The sequence below is a fragment of the Pieris napi genome, chromosome 2 (genome assembly GCF_905475465.1).
Source record: "Pieris napi chromosome 2, ilPieNapi1.2, whole genome shotgun sequence".
Classification (NCBI taxonomy): Eukaryota; Metazoa; Arthropoda; class Insecta; order Lepidoptera; family Pieridae; genus Pieris; species Pieris napi.
The window spans coordinates 13880736-13900905 of record NC_062235.1 but is presented as its reverse complement, the minus strand read 5'-3'; the positions used below and the strand labels follow the sequence as shown (position 1 = coordinate 13900905).

The following is a 20170-nucleotide window of genomic DNA, read 5'->3' as shown; positions in this document are numbered from 1 at the left end:
TTTGATTTTTTTTTAAAATACAGGTCACTTGTTTGCATCGTATCGGAACGTGTTCTACGAAATTTGAAGTTTTCGGAGATTTTCTCCTTGGAAAGAAAAAAATACTGGCAGGCGTAGCCCAACCTTTAGATATAATGATAATAATAAGCAATCAATTTTATTTGGTGTTTTTAAAATAGAATTCATTTGTTTGCTTTGTCTTTGTCGGATCGTGTATTTAAAAATGTCATAAATGTCTCATCTTTAACTCTGAAGAAATTTTAGGCCATTTATAATGTCATGCTTATTTTTCTGGGACAGCCAAGGGGTGTAATAATCGAATACCTTCTAACCATGGAGCAACTATTACGGGGACTTTGTACGTAAGACAAGTAACAAAGTTGCGTGAGGAAATACTGAAGCAACAGTGTGGCAAACTCGCTAAAGTTGTTTTGCGTCACCAAAATAATTGATATAACATCCTTTTTACAGACCGGATCTAGCTCCTAGTCATTTCAGGGGTCATATATTCGATGACGCAGTAGTCGCCGCTGTACCAGATTTTTATAAGTTCTGATGCGTTAAAATATCGAAAAAGATTATATTAACCCTAGAAAGATAACGTGCGCCTTAGAGGCGCCCGCGAAATATATATTTCGCTGCCATTTTGTTACCGACGCGCATACAAGTTTGTGTTTCCGCGCCAATTCAGTCCTTGGTCATCACTTCCGAGAGACGGCTTCTTCTGTTCGGTAAGTACCACAGGTTTGCTGTTAGAGCGATGCGCTGCGCTCGGGAGGCGCATGTTTATCTTTTGTGTAACTTTCGCCACTTTCATAGTGATTTTGTTTTATAATTTTTTAGCAATGTACGGTAAGTTTAATGCTGATTTTATTTGTTACTGGGGATTACTTATTGTAATTAATTGTTTTTAGGAGCGTTTTCGCATCATGGCGAGCAGAAGAGTGTTGGATGAAAGAGAAATTGTTTCTTTATTGAATGAAGAAGATGAAGGCGCAGATGTCGGCAGTGACAGTGAGATCGAGGACCATGTAAGTGAAGACAATGTGCAAAGCGATACTGATGATGAGTACGTAGATGAAGCTATGATTTATGAACATTCGAATGATCCTTCATCGCAGAATGTCTCTGAAAATACTGGACATGACCAACGCCGCCTAATGATGTGATCAGGGGCAAGAATAGGCATGTTTGGGCTACTGCTAAAGGACAAAATAACAGAAGAACGTCTGCGATCAATATAGTTCATTCCAATAGAGGGCCTAGTCGCATGTCTCTAAATATTTTTGAACCACTTCCATGCTTTGAGTTATTTATAGCTGACGAGATTATGCAAGAGAAAGTATTGAGAATATCCTCCCTCAAACTAACCGAGAGATGTCTGAAGAAGCTGATGAGGAACCTCCAGCTAAAATTCGACGGTACTGTAGCTTATATACAAAAAAAAGAAGAGAATGTCCAAGATGAGTTGCAAAAAATGTAAAAAGACAGTGTGCGGAGAACATAAAAAAGATGTTTGCAACAATTGTCTTTAGCCGTTGATTTTTCCAGTATTTTTTTAAAATTGAGACTGATTATATTATAATTAATTAATTAATAAGAAAAAACACTATAAAAGTTACCTATTTTTTAAAATTTCTACCTAAGTACAGAAGACTTCTAATTTTTGTTAAGGGTTTATAAATACCTACAAATTTTCATATTTTGAATAAAAATTTATGATAATACTTATGTATTTTATTTACTTATTAATAATTCAACATTTTACAGTAGTGAATGAAATAAAAATAATTGACATTCATAAAAAAATCTGCTATTAAAATAGTGCGCCTCACAGGCGCATGTTTATCTTTTCAGTACAAAAAAATAACGTTATCTTTCTAGGGTTAAAAAGGGAATTTTTGCTTTAGAAAAAAGATACACAAAGTGTATATAAAGTAAAATAACATTGAATAAAAGATAATTGCGTCATATTCATTATCACATTTTGTTGAACACCCGTAGTGTATAATAATAAAACAAGTGTACGATGACTAAATATGTCTACTGTTTTTAGTTTTTATTATGCCTATATAACAATCCTTATCGCTGAAAGTATTATCAGTATCAATGTTATATTAATGTAAGTGCATTCCTACGTGATTTTTTTTTCTTACAATAAAGTTCACAAAAAAGACTGCTGCGTTGAAGTGGTGTCCGACCTTTAATGAGACATTTCAGTTAATACCCTGAAAACGGTTAAACGGATTAAGAATACTATACGAAACTCTTTGTGTGAGTATATTATGTATGTATATTTCATCGCTTGATACACTCTTTGTACGGCTCAACTTGCATTATCAAATAAAATACTCTTGCTCCACGGACGGAAAAGTTAAGTTTGAACGTACTTACAAAACTTAAACAAGGATATTTTGATAATTATAAGAATATAACGTGAATTATGGAATGTGATTAGGTTATCACTGATACACTATCAGGATAACTATTAATTCAATGCGGTTTTGACAACTTTATTTCGGAGATTGATTTGTTTGTTCATTCGAGTTTATTTATAAAACAATTAAAAAATCTCCATATGACTTATTGAGTTGTATTTGAATCTGCTACATACTGCAAATCATTGTAAATAAAAAGACGCTTATTGTGACGTAACTATAAATGATAGAGACATGCTGTCGCGACATTTTTTATAGATAGTGATGTGTCCTGAAAAATTGAAATACATAATTTTGTTCTATCAATAATAGTTATCGCAGCGCACGCGATTGAAGGAAGTTTTTTGTTCATTTTTTACATCTTGGGTTAGATTATTCAAGTTTTAGTCAGCATCCCTAATTTTTTTGAAAATGAAACATAGCCTATTTCACTCGAAAATAGTGTAGCTTGCAAATGATGAAAGAATTTTGAAATCGATGGAATCGGTCCAGTAGTTTCGGAGCCTATTCATTTCAAAGAAACAAAAAATCAAATCTTTCCTCTTTATAATATTAGTATAGATAAATAATTGTCTTGCATCTATTTAAGGATTTTTCCTTAAAAGCTTTTGTTTGTTTGTGTGAGACTGATGCCTGCTAAAGGTAAGAGTACCTGTGTTACAGGTCATCAGAAGAATGACACGTGCATCACTTAACCCTGAGCTCGTGCTTTCGATCACGGATGGGCATTGGGCATTCTTTCTATGTGTATGGCGGTTTTTTGTATGTGTTTTTGTATGAGATATGTAAATACTTTAGATAAATGAAACACTTTGTTTGAAGCTGGGTAACAACTGACTTTAATTGTTTAAAATATAAGCTTATAACTAACATAAATTATGGGTAGTGGGTTATAAATCTAAGTGACACTTCAATACAAGTGCAGCATATTTACTAATGCAATGTTTAAGAAAATGTGCATGATTTTTGAAAAAATATAGCCAAAAATCTCAAAATGTATTGCTTACTACTTAACCCTTATCCAAAATGGTTTATTTTTTACAAATTAGAGTTTTTCTTATATAACAGGTCTCAGGTCAGGACTCATTGCCAGAAAGTGCAGCAAATCAGCTAGTGCGTTGCCGGGCTTTTAAGAATTGGTACGCTCTTTTCTCGAAGTACCCTATTTCAAAATTATTCGGAAAAACTTTTGTGCCACAAAGTAGTGGTGGAGCTGGTACTGGGGAGCTTCCGCCTAGAGGTGACACCAATACCGTTTCGCCCAGCATACCAAGCTTCTTATGAATGTTGCTAAGTCCCAACATATAATTGATATGCAGGAGGAACAGGATCGGGGATAGGACACAACCTGGATGTTGAACCCAGCGTTCACGCAGTTACCTCAGGAGCTGGCCGTTAATAATGGTTTCAATTATGTTTGAGAACAAGGAGACTATAGCTATTAGTTAGGCGATAGTTGGCGGTCAGGAGCACACATTCTCAACACAATTGGGGGGATGCCATCAGGCCCACTCGACTAATGAATGTCCAATAGGTTGTCCGGATAGCACATTGCCGGAATATAATTTCGAGCACCGAAGCATCACAACTTGGTCATCCAAAGTCGAGTTCCACGCAGTGACAGCCTAAAAGATCGGCCTGCTCCTTCGCGGTGTGGACCAGTGAATCATGCTCCCTGTGAAGTGGTGGCTGGCCGAAATTCCTTTGGACAGCGTTGGCAAGAGACAAGAAGAGAGAAAAGAAGGCGGGCCAATTTCTCGCCAAATCTGACAATGTGCTCAGACTTTCCCTAGCAATTTCCCGTTTGAAGGACCTGGAGGCTGAGTTAATGCTTTTTTAAGTTCGCTAATAGTCGCATACAGAGCTCCATTCACCATTTATTAAAACATTCACACTATCGCGTTTAAACCAAGGCTGGGACTTGCCACCGATTGACATCGCAGAGAATGCAATAAATAGTTCCATACCTTGCAAGACCACCTGGGTGACAGAGTCAGCAACGGCGCGTGAAAGCACAGTGCGCTGGATCGATGCACAGGACCGAGGCACAATGATCCGATGAACCTAATGGCCGGTCAACAGAGACTCGGTAGTTCTCCGGATGCGAAGTTCCGAAGTACGTTCAACAAAGAGGGTTTGTATGACCATCCATATCTGGTAGTCGCGTAATCGCAGGATCTATTTGTGTCAAGTCGTATGCCAAAGCATAGTCGTGAAAGGATCTTTCCGCGTAATTGATGATATCAGAGCCGAGCTAATCGGCATGGTGAGCGTAAAAATTGTCAAACATCACGAGTTCAGCGGTTGCAGCCCTTTCGCGCAGAGAATCTGTTTGGATTTTTTCGATGAGTCAGTCAGTTTTGTCGTTTCCGCTATGCGACCTACACAGGCATGCGAAGAATCGCGGATTGTCGGGCACTGAGCGTCCGAGTGGAGCTCGACTAGAGGAGTATTCTTCACAGCGAGCGCGTGCGAAAGTTCGATGGTTAACATCGAAATAATAAATTAAACGACTAAGAAAACGGTTTTGAAAATGGTCGTTATCTATTATTATTTGTGGGAATGCGGTACCGTAAGCGTTAATAATAATGAGCGTTTGCGGAAAACCGGTGCAGTCGTAACAGAGTTGGTATCAGGTTGTCGGAAGTCAGAACAGGACGCTCAGAGGATTTTGAACTTGACTTTCCCTCTGCCGGCCAGAACCACTCGCGACTCTATACGGCGAATATTTTGTTGGACTTAGAAAGTGCCTATTTTATTATGTTTTTTGCAAAACGAGGCTTAGCATGAAGACGAAGAGGTACAGACTTTTCATCTGATTTAAAAGGCATGCTTTATGGAGGGAAGTATTGCAGAATTTTATGAGTTAAAAGTTAGCTAATACTTCGCTCCCATTCAGGCTCCCGGTCTCTAGTGATAATAATATTTAAGATTTCACTTATATATATCTTAAGAACCATAGATTAACAAAAAACCTTTACAAGGCCTCATAATGTCCTTCACAGTCGCAAGTCTTTGTGAAAATAAATAAAAGTGACAAAAATTTGCGTATGTTTGTTTACTTTCGTAGAAATTGTCAATGTTAGCAGTACCTACTACGAGTACGGAGCTTTTTAAAATTATGCAACGAAGGCATTAATTTGACATTCATTATTGTATTACGTTCAATGACTGGGCAGTTTGAAATCGCCGTACAAGAGTCGCACGCGCAGAGGTGGAAGCGAACTTATAAAGTAAGGCGCGGGTCTTTAGCACTTTCATTTATGTTGCATTTGTGTGGAGAAAAGTGAGATGTGCTGTGGTCATAAGGTAAAAACATTTCTCAATTAACCTATTGCTCCATTAAATTAAATAAATTTTAATTGGCTTTTCTTATCAGTACTTAAAACAATATATGGTCTATTTTCTGATGCCAGCTTTCGTAAGTAGCTACTTAAGCATATCTTTGGTTAAAGAAATAATATATGAATTAAGAGATAATTAAATCTAATAAAGAACAAATTTACTTTTTTTTTAAACACTAACAAAATTAACGATGCATTATTTTTATAACATAATGAATATATTATCTCATTAAATTAGAAAATATAAGCACCCGATACGAATCATTTTATTATCACTTATTGACAACGTGACTTTTCAATAATTGTTATCTTTAGGGCCAAATATAAGTAATCTTCTACTTTCCTAATCTTTTGGTAATTCCACTTTTATCTAGTTAGTACTGACTAACTTATCCACTGGGATCAAAATATTATCATACTGGATGTTATCTACAAAGTTTTTATGACGTATCATGAAGTATATCATTATAACGATATATATCTTTAATAATTTACGACATTATTTAAATATAACCTACTGGGGAAGAATACAATAAAAACATAATAATAAAATACATTGAAATAAATAATTAACCTTAACATAAACTAAAATATATTATTAAAAGGAGTCCCTTTAGGCAAGGTTCCGAAAATACTGGCAGCGTTCCCCCTTTGAATAGCTAGACTAATTCTTTGTCCGAGGTAGCTGCCAGATCTTCGGTCTCCTGTGATGTCGACTAACCTTTTTGATATTTCTAAATTATCTTAGATTTCTAATTCCTTACATGCATTCCCCATTAATAACTCTTTGTAAATAATAATGTATTTTTTAATTTGTGTGAAAATAAAAAATTTGGAAGTTGGCCACATTCGTGTTTAATAAACGTTATTTTAGAAAAGATGCGGCTTTGTATTTTGTTCTTTATATTTTTTTTTGTTTTGTTATAATAAATAAAGATCGAGTTAGAATTATAATTGGAAATAGACTGAATATTTATTGGCTACTGAGAAAGGAAATAAAAGTAGATTCTTCTGCCAATACAGGGCAGTTTGCTTTTAAGCAACTGTTTTGTGTAAATTGTTCAATAAAAATATTTTTTTTGTGTACACAGTCAGTTTACAGATGAATTGTGGTATGATTAAAAGCTTTATACTCCCTGCACTCCAGTCGGCTGTATGATCTGATGCATTTCTGAGTGTTTCTGAGTTATGCTCCATGTTTATATAGTGCTCTTACAATTATTCTTAAAAAATGAATCAACGGAAAAAAACATACTTTTCCATTTATAGATATAATTAAATATACTAAAACTGTTTGTGTGTGTTTTTTACTTCAGTAACTAGGAGATTTTTTTTTTGGAAATAACCACAGTTAAAATTTTATAAATAAAGGAATATTTTTTATAGTTGAGATTAGATATGCTGATGCAAGAATAAGTGTTTAATAATATTTTAAGTTTTGTTATGGGGCTTTGAAATTCAATCAATTTATTCGATTTTTCAAAAATTTTTGTAAATAAACAATTGAATTTGGCCAATGATTTTTTTTAATAAGAGATTTTACTTGGTGCAATTAGCGGTATTCGCTGTATTACAACTTTCCCATAAAGACTCGCTTATTTTATAATACAATAAATTTATTGCTTCAATAAACGCGATAACTTTCTTTTGCTTTCGTTAACATTTCAAATGAGTAACAAAAACACTTAACTACAACTTCCTTACTCCTGTAACTATTTATATAATAAACAGAATAATATTAATAAATAATAATAATTTCAGTAAAAAATGGATGCGCTGTGTGGGTTGTCGATTATGTTAGCGGTGTCTGCGGTGCACGGCGGTGGAGTTACTAAGCCTTCTGGTAATATTCTTTTAAATACTTTAATCTTGAAATAAAAAAATATTAATTTATGATTGAGTCTTAAAAAATACCGATACAGTATCGAGATAGATTCGAAAGTGTTGTGAGAAGAATCAAACTGCGTACTTTCTCAGTAACAAGTTTAGAGAGTTATTGCATAAATTTGACCACAGACATTATTGATATAACACAATACTCTTACACTCAACATAAATGACTTAAATATAATTTAAAAATATTATTTTGTCATAATTACTTACTTTTTTGTCAAATTTTCAGGTCTTGCCCAGTTTTGGATGGATGACATTAAAGTGCTAGACCAAATATATGGAAAGACGTCCGATAAACAGCTTTACGGATCAACTTTACCACCAACTATAACTTTTGATTTTGATTTAAATAAAAAAATTAAAGCACAAGAATCAAAAAAGAAGGAACGCTTTGCCTCCATTGACAATGAAGATTTAGGTTCTGAAGAGCAATTTCACCCTTTTACGTTCGGAGACCGTTACGCTCAGCTATTCAGCAAGAACCTTAAAAGTGAAAAAACAAAGAAGACGAAACCGTTGAATTTTGTAGGATTATCAAACTTCAAACCAATTAGCCATTCAAGTGATCCAGAAATGTACAGTTACCTCAGACACCTTGAAGATTTCCAAAAATACAAAGCCGATCTATCAGAAACCGAAAGTGATTTTAAGCCCTATACAGCGAAAACGGAAGAAGAAGAAGCATATAGAAGCATTCAAGATATCCTTGATGCTCACGAATCTAATAAGGGACGTAAGGCTGAATCAGATTTTAATGATAGTATCGAGAAGTATCCAAAATATCAGCCTAAAGATGAGGAGGAATTCCCTCGATACGCTGCAAAGGCAAAGCCAATGAAGAGCAAAGTCAGGTTCTTGAAGAATAACAATTTACGTCCAAGATGCCGTTCGGGTAGGTGCAGGAAAAGACTTTCCACTTCCTACAGATCCGGTACACGACCTTACATCCGGAAAATCAAGCGTTATAGAATTGCATAATTGGCAATATTTCAATTATGTTACATTCGATTTTATTGTAATAGGTCTGCCAGTTGCATATTTGAATTGGCATAATAAGCTTTGAGACTGCCCACTTGTGCAATATTTATAATTAACTATTTAAGATTGTTATGTTTGTTAAATTATTATTGTAATGTTAAGTTAAACACTGTTGATCGTGTGAAATAAAACTCATTTTATCTTACTTAATTTTATTTATAGATTAATTATTAAAATAAGTTTTCTAATTCCTTTTCGAATATTTCAAAAGGAACGAAAACTACTGCATTTTTACTCCCAGTTAGCAAGTGGTTTTGATAAACTTTAGGAAGAGCCATGACCAACACGCTCAGTATCAAAGTATTAAATATTTTTTATCAGTTTGTTGTAATATTGTCGCGAAAATAAACATAATTTGCGTCCTCAATGTTTGAATCCTTGGCAATATCACTTTTTCTTTTTGGTGTGTTTTAGGTATACTATGAATATAATTGTTTTATTACTGAAAAAATTTAAAATATAAAGTTTGGATTAGTGTCACTCTGGCGTCCATTATTTGTAGTCGGGTTTGCCATTTGCCTGCTCTTCCTCTTGTTATCTTCTATGCTCTGCAGTAAGAAGGGGGGCGCCTGGCCATTAGTCTGACTCTGTCTGTACTGTCTGTCGTCAATCTTACGAGTCAGCTCCTCTACGAACTCCCCACTCGTCTGCCTGGAATACATTAATTTTTGTATAAATTCTTACATCAAACTCAAGCAAGAAGCCTATAATTTAGCTATCTGTTATATGTCATATATTTATAGTTGTATAAATTGGTTATTTACGTCAGGCAATATAATTAATTGGAGAAAAAGAAACACAGCCACATAGCCAGATACTAAATTCATATCTCCAATGTCAAGCAATGGATTGTTTGGAGCAAAGCCAGACATTACCAACAGAAGAAGTGTTTTGTTCCATCAAGACAGTGCCACACTCACTTTGATGCGGTCATTATATAATCGTAGTCTGGCCCTGACAGCAATAAGACTGTGAAAATCGATTACTAGAGATTTCGCTAATTAGGACCAATACTGACAGAGGCATTATGAAGCTACCTTTAAAATGGCAGCAAGTAATAGAATTTTATTCTGTAACAAATTTTGTCGGTGCGTATTTGATTCAAATGGTAAAATTCGGAACAATAATAAAATAGTCCACGCAAAACAACGGATTTCTTTTTCCCCAACCGAACCGAAGTATGGTTGATTGAGAGTAAAATCATGATTGAAATTGGCTAGACATCGAAATTCAAACTATTACACTGAAGTTATGCTCAGTATTGTTCTTATGCATGAAGAATATATATATCATACCGCTCAGTACCTCTACCACTCTCAACGTCCTCCTCCGAGGGCTGGTACATAGAGAAGCCACGGCGAGATAATTCCTCATCGGGCACAAGGCTGGGGTTGTTGAACGCGTGGTTTCCCTCAGGACTCATTTTAAGTTTCCTAAAATAAGTACGAATATTTTTGTAATGATTGCATTATGATTTACTTACTGTAACGTGTCTTTACAATACGATGAAATATATGGAAAATCACTAACTGCACTCGCAATCGTCCTGTGTTATTCAAATCGTGTATCTTGCGCCGGAGGCTGGCCACCTGCGTGCACAGTACTATACACACCAACAGGAGAAAGATCCACGCACCTCCGAATACACTTACGATTATTATCGTATTGGTGTCCTGAAATTAATAATAATTAAGCGTTAATGTTTATGCGCTTTCCAAAATAATATGTAGTGATTCATAGTTTTATGATCACAGATATTTAAATACCTACTGAAAGTATTTTCAACTTATTAAGCAGCTTTTTTCGGTCATTATATAAACTAGTTATATTAATGAAAATCAAGAGATATTGTATTTTTTTAATTAAAATAAAGTTCGTATGCTCCTATTAAACTTTCTGTAGCAAAATACAACGTATTATACAGACGGACCCAAATATCTTATATGAATAGAGATAAGCCACCGTGAGAGACTTGCGAAGTAAGAGATCTTTTAATGCAAAAGTGTAAATAAGTACTCAAGTTCTTCTTTATTGCATTGCTCCAGCTGCGATTGGACGGGTGTCCGATGCGACTTCAGCATCATAAAGGCAGGATTAAGACGGATAGCTTTATGCCCTTGTCAGAAGCTGGGGGGTGTTCAAAAACCGCTACTTCCAAATTTAGAGTTAACAATTCTTTCTTAGAAAATCGCTTGACGAACCCAAGACCTCAAAATCTGCAGTCGAATATGCCAACCAATAGAACAATAATTAAATTACATATACATACAATTTGGATTCAGATACTTTAACCATAAAAAAGATAATTCAAAGATACTACTTTGTATCCCACGATTAATCAACGTGTATATTTTTGCTTTAAGAAATAGAACAGGCGTTATCTTTTGTTAAGAATATAAATTCCTTACGATAAGAAAGATAAGATACGTATTGATATAATTAATAACTATATTCATGTTTTGTTTGTGTCGATAAATACGGATATGACGCAGGTATTCGAAGCAAAGCTTAAACAAATTATTTTTTTTATAATTAATCAAACTAAATGTACCACTTTCTTTGCAAATAAAAACTTATTATTATTATCTTGTAAAATTTTTAACTTTGTTTATTAGTAATCGAAAAGCCCCCAAATAGTAAATGAAAAGCTCTAACTCACATTTAATGTGAATGGAATATTGAAGAATTTATGTTTTGAATAAAGTCTGTACGTTCCGATTCCCATCTTCGATTACCTTAATTTCTTTTCAATAACATGTTACCCGTGAACTGGATATAGATAAACAAAGATAACAGATTGTTGAAACAATTTGTAATACATCATTTCTCACTTATTTGATAGAAAATTCCGCGAATGATGATAGCATACTAACGAAGCTGTTGCATATATTCTTAAAATGTATTTTCGAGTTTCTTTAAAATTAATTTAAAAAAACAATAAATATTTAAGAAATATTTTATAGTTTCAAACTAGGGTTGCCTGGAAGCAATCGCATGTTAGCGATAAGGCCGCCCGTTGCCTTATACCTTACGTAACTTGTTTTTTTTATACGTATGTATAAGGTAACAAAGTGTGAATCAGTCAATAATAATAATAGCGGGGAATACGGTAAATGGAGCTTTGCATTCCTTTTGTTTACACCAAACGTCTTTTGTCTCTAATGCATAATATTTTATAACTTTAAAACATATTTGGATAACTGTATAACATGGGAAATTTAGATGTCTGTTTAAATAAATATTGACAGTAATTGAATAACAAACTTACCATTTTGCTACGTATTGAGGAACATTGTTTTAACTCCAACAACTGAATTCACACTGGCGCCTGTTATCAGCACTTATCTGTTATCAGGTGGCGAAGTGATAACAGCTGATAGCGGACATCTTGGACATATCAAAAGATAATAACGGAATAGTATCACGTCTTAATAGACAAAACTTAAATAAGAAATTTGATAAAAATTACAAAACACGGGTTAACAATATAAAAATATATACTTAAAGTAATGTTTATAATTACATTAAAAGTATCGCAACGTAAATAAATTAAAGAAATATATATTTGTACTATACTATCTACATAGTGGTGCAGTATATTTGAAATCTAATACGGGTACATAAAGTTCATTAATTTTCTTCGACAATGTGTAATTTATATTCTCAATAATTCATCAAGTCTCATTTGTATACATCATTATATATTACGAACGAACGCCGTTGGCGATTTCAAACGTGCTATAGAAAGGTGTAGAATAATTTTTTTTTTGTATATTATTTAGCCAATGGCAGCCATTGTAATATCCTAATTAAACATATACGAAGAATGATCTTTCAAACAGATATAGTACGATTAGACGTTAAATAAATGAGTGCTCTTCTCGTGATTCATATATCATTCAGTTATGCGAAGGTTGAATCATAAAAATCGTGATCCATTTGGAGTCAAGGGTCAGTGGCGGAACGGTAACAAAAGCACTTTTAAACAACAAACCGAATACCAGCATATATGTACTGGATAGAGCTCCAAAGAGATACTTCGATACATCGATATGTTACTGTCAGTTTATGATATAATGAAGTTTCCTTACATATTTTATACTGAAACTTATTTTATTACGTTTACATAGTAGGTTCCTTTTACGTCAGGAACTTTAGAAAACATATAGGTATATACATTTTAAACAAAATTTATTTGCACAGAAGTCGACGAAGATGAATACAATAAACTAGGTACTTGACCTTCCATGTTCAAGATATGAAGGCGGTTTAATAATGTTATTAGATGCTAATTATTAATAAGTTTGGTTGTACTTAGATTTTCCAAATAAATTACCTAAAGGTCTATCCATAAATATATGTGCGTGTCAGCGATTACTAAGACAGAAGTGACAGACGCCTTGTCACTTATCAAAATCTTCATTGATGTATTGACTTTGAATATGACCATGTGTCATGAATACTACCTTTAATGATACGGCTATCATGTCTAAAAGGTATGAGATTCTCGAAACTATTGACGAAAGAAATAGAAAATAATAAAGTGTCTTATTTAAATCGGCCTTATGTTAAAATGAGATTTAAATTTGCTAATTGCTAATAAGTATACAAAATAAACACCCTATGAAGACAATTTTTGTGATATTTAATACAATATAGTATACCTACATTTAGGAGGAATCGAAAACAGCTTCACTCGTTGGTACAGAGAAAATACTAGTGGCCAGTAATCCCAACTTGCGGTTTTAGAAGGAATCAAATTGTCTTGAGGGTATGTATCGGGTAATTTATTTGAAATACTCTTAAAAATTGCACGATTCTATACAATTTATAATAAGCCACACAACCAACAAACTAAAATATAAACTCTAAGCGTAGCTATAACTTAAATATCAAGAACTACTTGAATATATTGTATAATAAATCGGAGTGTACAACAAAAACTTAAGGGGATTTAATTAGACATTTAGGGGTTGTTGAAGTTGGTGTAAGGGGGAACATTTTGGGGAGTTTGCATCACTGCCAGAGGCGCGACGGCCGGCCATGGCGCTTGGAATTCCAAATTATATCTTAAAAACTAAGTGTATCTTGATAGATTACAATAATAATAACTCGGTCTTAGTTGGTATAAAACCAGCTATGGTGGGGCACGGACAGCAGCAGCATTCATCCTAATCCTGGTCTGCAGAGGGAGAAACTGTATTTAAATATCAGAAAAATACGTGTTGTTTGTGGAATTTTTGTTTTGTTCTGTGCTTGCATCATAATTGGAGTTTGTTTGCTGGAAAAAAATTTAACATTTCTTGACATATTCAAATTGATGCAACTCACTTCCAAGCACTAGTTATCATTCGAACTTTATTTAACAACTAGTCGTTGACCGCGGGCTTCTTCGCGTGACATATAAAATATTAAAGCCAAATATGTGAGTTGTCATTGTCAATGTCACTTAGAAATAATGTTATATTTTCCTGGAATTATAAACTTGACTAATTATTTTTTTCTTAAAGTATACTTATGACACCAGCTTTCAAAAAAAAGGCCGTAAAACAAAGGAGAGAAACTAGAAACACACTTGCCAGCAATGTTTATAAGTCACGAAAAAGCATGACTCATTGTCCCATTACGCTCATTGTACGCTTGCGCCGCATCTATCTCTCTTCCACTCGATTGGCCTATGCGTCCGAGGAGAAGAAAGACAGTGGCAGCACACAACTTACATAATATCTACACGTGAACTGTTTCGTTGTGTGGTTTTTATTGTTTATTACAACAACAATTGCAGCAATAATGGTTAATTATTTTTGCATTTTAAAAATCTGATTGCTAGTACAATTTTAAGTATTTATTCTATTGTTATAAAAAAAGTAGCATCAGTTGGCGGGTGCAGTAATAATAGGTTGTGTACAATTGCCTAAAAAAATATGGTGATTCATATAATTGATGATAGATAACAAGTTATCTCTTTCTAATTAAATAGTGATAATTCAATAATGATTCAGTTTTATTCGTAAAAGTATGCAATCATTTAATCAATGATTTGTTATGACGTTGTCACGTTAAACTATCGTAAACCGACTTTACATCAACCATTTTTTTATTTTTTTAAGAGTGTAAGGAGCTGCATAGATACTGCATGCTCTATATGACAAATTGAGAAAAAGAATAATAATAACACTCACTTACTTTAAAGACAGTGTAAACAACAATGGCGTACCAATGAACAGACGTACGCTTTATGAAATGTCAGTGTAAATACGATGTTACGTAGTTGTAGTATTGTGCTAGGAAAGGTGTCAAGTTGAGTAGAGCTAAGAGCCCGTGGGCAACCTGCCACGCCTACACAATAAAGATGTCTTAAATGTATTGAGAAATTGTTCAAGGTATTGTACATTTTCATAATTATCATTTATCGATCGATATTAGAAAGTCTATGTCATGGTCTGTCATTAATAAAGCTGTTAAACTTTTCTTATTCAAAAAAAAAAATCTAATTCGGTTATTAAAAAGTTAAGTGGGTAGATTAATATTTATCCACGAGCTACCCTCACTATCTTGCGTGCCATGACTTTGTTGCGAGGAATCGTGGTTATGTTATAGTCTAGTCGACAAGTTGAAAATGGAACAAAATAGAGATACTACTCTTAAAATTATGTGCGATAGCTCATTACATCCGGAATGACGTCTAGAAAAATGTGCTAAAAGCGTGTATTAGCACATAAAAAATTGCAAAAGTTATAGACCATTAAAGATGGTCCACAAAAGTTATAGACCATGATAATAAAAAAAAATTGTAAATTTTTTGATTATCATGAATTTTATTTAAAATAAAAAAAAAAATTTTCTATACTTTGTTATATATGGTTAGTTTTGTTAATTTTAGAAGTTTTAGAAAAAAAATAAACAAAAGTTGAATATTTGTTTATAACAAATTGGTAAGTTAATAAACAATAGAATTGTTGATAAAAAAAAAATTTTTTCTGTTACTTTATAGAAGACTGTCAATTATGATTTTTAGGTAAAAAAAAATGTCTTAACTAATTATTTAAACAATAGAAAATTAAAAAAAACGATTATAAACAATTAAAAATTGTTATTAAGGAAAAAAATTTTTTTTTAAAATCATAAAATTTTTAATGTAATAAAGTTGTGTTAAATTTAAAAAAAAAAAATATTGATTTAATCAATTTGTTTAAAAAAAATTTATCAACAAATGGCGGGATTTTTTTTTTGCAAATCAATAAATATCTTGTATTAATAAAAAAACGATTATATGATGATTTAGAAAAAAAAAAAATTTTAACATCATTACATGGATTTTTAAGTTTTTGTTTAAGTAAAAAAATTGTTATAAACAAAGTATAAATATTTTTTTAACTTTTATGGCACGATCTTGTTAAGTATGTATGTAAGAAAGGCTCTACGAAGCGAAATATTTTTACGACCATTATTTAAACATTTTTTTTCACTTACAATTAAGACGGTCGTTCGAGAAAATTTCGTTAGTTAACAATTATTTAACTTGTTGAAAAATTAACTTTAAGTAAAATTTTCAACGGGAATAAATTAATTATAGTGTTCAGAACACACCATATTTTTTTCAAATTTAAAAAAAAATATTCAATACCTTAAATAAATTAATTAATGTGCCGTAGTCGCTTTTGACGCCACGCGCGAATCCTAAAAATGTCACCCGCAGACCTATTTTCAGCGTTAAATTAACATTATAAATAATGGAGATAGAGTTCTGGGAGTCAGGAGTTTTTTATTAGAAATTTCCTCCTCTTTCAGAATCTTTATTTGAAATTTCTTAAATATTAATAGTTTATTAAATATTGGCAAAAAACTAAATGCCATTATTTTTCCATCTTTAATGGTCTATAACTTTTGCAATTTTTTATGTGCTAATACACGCTTTTAGCACATTTTTCTAGACGTCATTCCGGATCCAATGAGCTATCGCACATAATTTTAAGAGTAGTATCTCTATTTTGTTCCATTTTCAACTTGTCGACTAGACTATTAGACAGTGTAACAAGTAGGATAATATTCTCCAGACCACTTGACTTCTCTAATGTCACTCAGATGTGACAAATTTAAGTTAAGCAATGCCATGCACCATAGTGAGAACTAAAGTAGAGAGTAATTTTGCCTATTTAGGTACGTAAAAAAGACATATCAACCTATGTAATGAATTAAAAAGCATGTTATCATGATAGATTAATTAACACTCAGAAATCTCATGAAATATAATAGCGCATTTATTACTTTAATTCGTTTGACTGCCATTCTTTTTAAAAAGGCGTATACCTTTTATTCCTTCCTTTATACCTTTATTCAACAAAAATTCAAAGCACATGTATAAAATCTACATTGTATAGCAAATTAGATACCATTATGATGTTCAATTTGCTTAAATGGAAACATTAAGTATACATATGACTGTCGTAATAATAAAGAATATACTTACAAACTTTATTTTTGGGTAATTTAAAGCGTTGGCTTGATACGATTAAGTACTATTTTACTGTAACTTGTTTTAGACCAAATAAAATATTGTAATTGAGCAATTTACAGTGCGATTTTTTTGTGTTTATTTTGGTTTATGATTAATTTACTTTGTTACATCTACAACCACGCAAATTTGATCTTAACTAAAAAAACAAAACACTTTTCAGCAATCCTATCAGTTATAATTCAATTACAATAAAATTAGATCTTTACACGACACATGTACACAAATGTAAACAGTATGACTAAGTCAATGTCTCTCCTGTACATATTATAGTAGTGTGCATTTAGTCATTACACAAAGTCTAGGCAGGATTTCTCTGGCGAAGACAAAGAAGTCACGATTAACTATAAAGAGATTTACTTTTAACTGTTACGTGACATCTCATAAACGAGCTTCCGGGTCAATCTCTATTAAAATCATGACAAATACCAAATGCTATTTATTGAAAGATTCTAACTTGAATATGACCCTCCAAGTCTCTTTCAACAAATCCAATACGTTTTTGACATACTGGAGTTATACTTAGCCCTAAGTCCCGACTTTTTAAGTTATAAAGTTTTTTAATATTACTTTATTGTCTGGAAGAATTAAGAAAGATCATTTAAATGTTTCATCATATGTATATGTAACGTATATAAATATTTCTTCATATGTGATTTAGAGTTGCGTTAGTTAAGACATTTGAAATGTCTTAAATCTGCGTTGCCCAGACCCGCCCACCTTATTCAGACACAAAACAAACACGTGCAGATCTCACGACACTTACAAAGGTGCTAAAACCATTATATCATCAGGAACTAGTACCTAATTATGGGGTCTGAAAACCAATTGTCTTAACAAGTTTTTACTGGCTATAAATACGCTTAAACACAATGCAAGACTTTACTTCAAGTTAGACAAGACATTTTGTCATAAAAGATAAAAAAACGTACATACCACTAATTAGTCTATACATAGAACCGTATAGTCATAGCAAAACTATAATTTTTTAAGTCTGCCATAAGGCATTACAATAAAAGCAGACATCTAGAAACGTACAAAAGTAAATTTGATTAAACTATCCCACGTCGAATTGATAACATAATCCTTCAGTTTTTTAAGTCAGTTATAAACTATTTGCCCACCTTTAAATACAGGCATTAAATGTGCTTAAAAACTATAACTAAAAAAATACTGTAAAATAAGAATTAGAGCTCTGCGACACTGTGGGTAAGACAGACTTTGTGTTAGAAAGTACAAAAAGCTTAGCACGTCATTTGCCCAGTAAAGGTTACAGAGATGTGTTTGAGGCTGCACTGAAGGTCTACACTCTCATAAACATAAGAAAATATGAACAATACTGTGACCGAAAATAAACTAATTAAAATGTTGTTTCATAATTATTCACTCGTTAAACCGATTATTTTGTCAAACTTACAAGCAACTCCTAAACTCAACACTTTCCCAGGGTATTATAACACTTTTTAACCTTCTAAATAAGTATATTATGTGTAGAAACAAATACAATTGTGTGAACTTCCAACAATGTGTCGTAAAACAGGTAACCGATACGTATCAATCATTTTAAATGTTTAGAAATACAATTTGGCACTACTTTTCACTTAATTTTTTAATGTGTCTCAGATAAGTGATGTTTTTCTTAATAATATAGTATGGTTTCTGAGTATTTGAGAGCAGTATTAGCCTAGTCGGCGTGCGATTCTCAAACCCTGAGTTCGTAGGTTCGCTCCCCGGCTGTGCACCAATGGACTTTCTGTCTATGTGCGCATTTAACATTCGCTCGAACGATCGGCTCGCTTTCGACCCAAAAAATCATTGTGTTTCAGGCACGGGAGGCTGATCACCTACTTGACTATTAAATTGACAAATCATCATAAAAGAGATACAAAAATCTGAGGTTGAAAAGGTTGTAGTGTAACCTATCAAAGCAAATCGTCCAGTAAATTCATAAGATGTTGCGAATTTGAAAGTGATGTACCTGCTCACTGTAAATCTGTGGTACAAAAGAAAAATCTCTTTACCAACATCCGGGCGGAGCTATAATAGAACAATTAAACACTTGCACAACGACGACAATACAATCAGTAAGACAATGATTTTTGGAAAATTTACAAACCACAGTGACAGAAAAACATTTCTGTATTATTTTACATTAATGTTTTTTTAACATTCGTTCGAACGGTGAAGGAAAACATCGTGAGGAAACCGGCTTGCCTTAGAACCAAAAAGTCGAAAGCGTGTGTAAGGCACAGGAGGCTGATCACCTACTTGCCTTTTACATTAAAAAGTTATCATGAAACGGATTCTGAAATATGAGGCCCAATCCTAAAGAGGTGGTAGCGCCACATATTTTTTTAATAAATAATTTGCGTGAACCACAGGTTAAAAGTGTATTTAGGAATTTTATATCGTCGTTCGTTAAGGCTTACTGCTTACTTAAGTTACTTAGTAAATCGATTAACCAAAAAATATATTTTTTTCTATAGTGTGTATACTTCAGGATACTTTAAATTTATGATTTACTTTTCAATTGACGACTTTGAATATGTCTCAGAAGTCCACAAATTTATGGTTAGCGTCGTATCCATACAATAAATCCCGACGGGCGATACGTATCGCCTGGTCAAGCGCAGGTCAAGCGTACGACGTCTGATCCTTATATCCGTTCCTCAAACTTACTTAACCTGAAACATCGACATTGACCCGATTCACCAGACAAATTTAACCCTGTAGCGCGTTTACTATTGTGTTGTGTCAGATGTTAGGTCAGTTAGCCTAAACCCTATTTGCCATATTTTTATTCCAAAGTAAAAAATCATTTATTCATTTATTTTTTCAATGTACACTTATGAACGTCAAAAAAGAAATATACATTAAATGCTTCTAATTTTACATTTACTGCCAGTTCTTAAATCAAGGGCGTAGGACGGAAAAGAAGAACT

The 20170-nt window shown here is 33.0% G+C and overlaps 2 protein-coding genes and 1 long non-coding RNA gene across 3 annotated transcripts; 2 read left to right on the top strand and 1 right to left on the bottom strand.

Moving 5' to 3' along the window:
- The first annotated feature begins 586 nt into the window (after positions 1-586).
- On the top strand, positions 587-1727 carry LOC125063068. The gene is made up of 2 exons (XR_007119456.1): positions 587-731; positions 915-1727. It is a non-coding gene; the product is annotated as an uncharacterized LOC125063068 (long non-coding RNA).
- Positions 1728-5649: 3922 nt separating this feature from the next.
- LOC125063003 lies at positions 5650-8858 on the top strand. The gene is made up of 3 exons (XM_047669190.1): positions 5650-5747; positions 7544-7625; positions 7905-8858. The coding sequence occupies exons 2-3, from the start codon at positions 7550-7552 to the stop codon at positions 8651-8653; spliced, it is 825 nt and encodes a 274-aa protein (XP_047525146.1). The 5' UTR covers positions 5650-5747; positions 7544-7549; the 3' UTR covers positions 8654-8858.
- LOC125063004 lies at positions 8830-12064 on the bottom strand. The gene is made up of 4 exons (XM_047669192.1): positions 11982-12064; positions 10244-10386; positions 10009-10146; positions 8830-9364 (listed from the first exon to the last, which is right to left on the bottom strand). The coding sequence occupies exons 1-4, from the start codon at positions 11982-11984 to the stop codon at positions 9166-9168; spliced, it is 483 nt and encodes a 160-aa protein (XP_047525148.1). The 5' UTR covers positions 11985-12064; the 3' UTR covers positions 8830-9165.
- Between the last annotated feature and the right edge of the window lie 8106 nt (positions 12065-20170).

Coding starts and splice junctions, on each gene's coding strand:
- LOC125063004 (XM_047669192.1), bottom strand. Junction 10,147..10,243: donor ACAGGACGATTGCGAGTGCA/GTTAGTGATTTT, acceptor TACTTATTTTAG/GAAACTTAAAATGAGTCCTG. Junction 9,365..10,008: donor AGTGGTAGAGGTACTGAGCG/GTATGATATATA, acceptor AATGTATTCCAG/GCAGACGAGTGGGGAGTTCG.
- LOC125063003 (XM_047669190.1), top strand. CDS start 7,550: ATGGATGCGCTGTGTGGGTTGTCGATTATGTTAGCGGTGTCTGCGGTG. Junction 7,626..7,904: donor TGGAGTTACTAAGCCTTCTG/GTAATATTCTTT, acceptor TCAAATTTTCAG/GTCTTGCCCAGTTTTGGATG.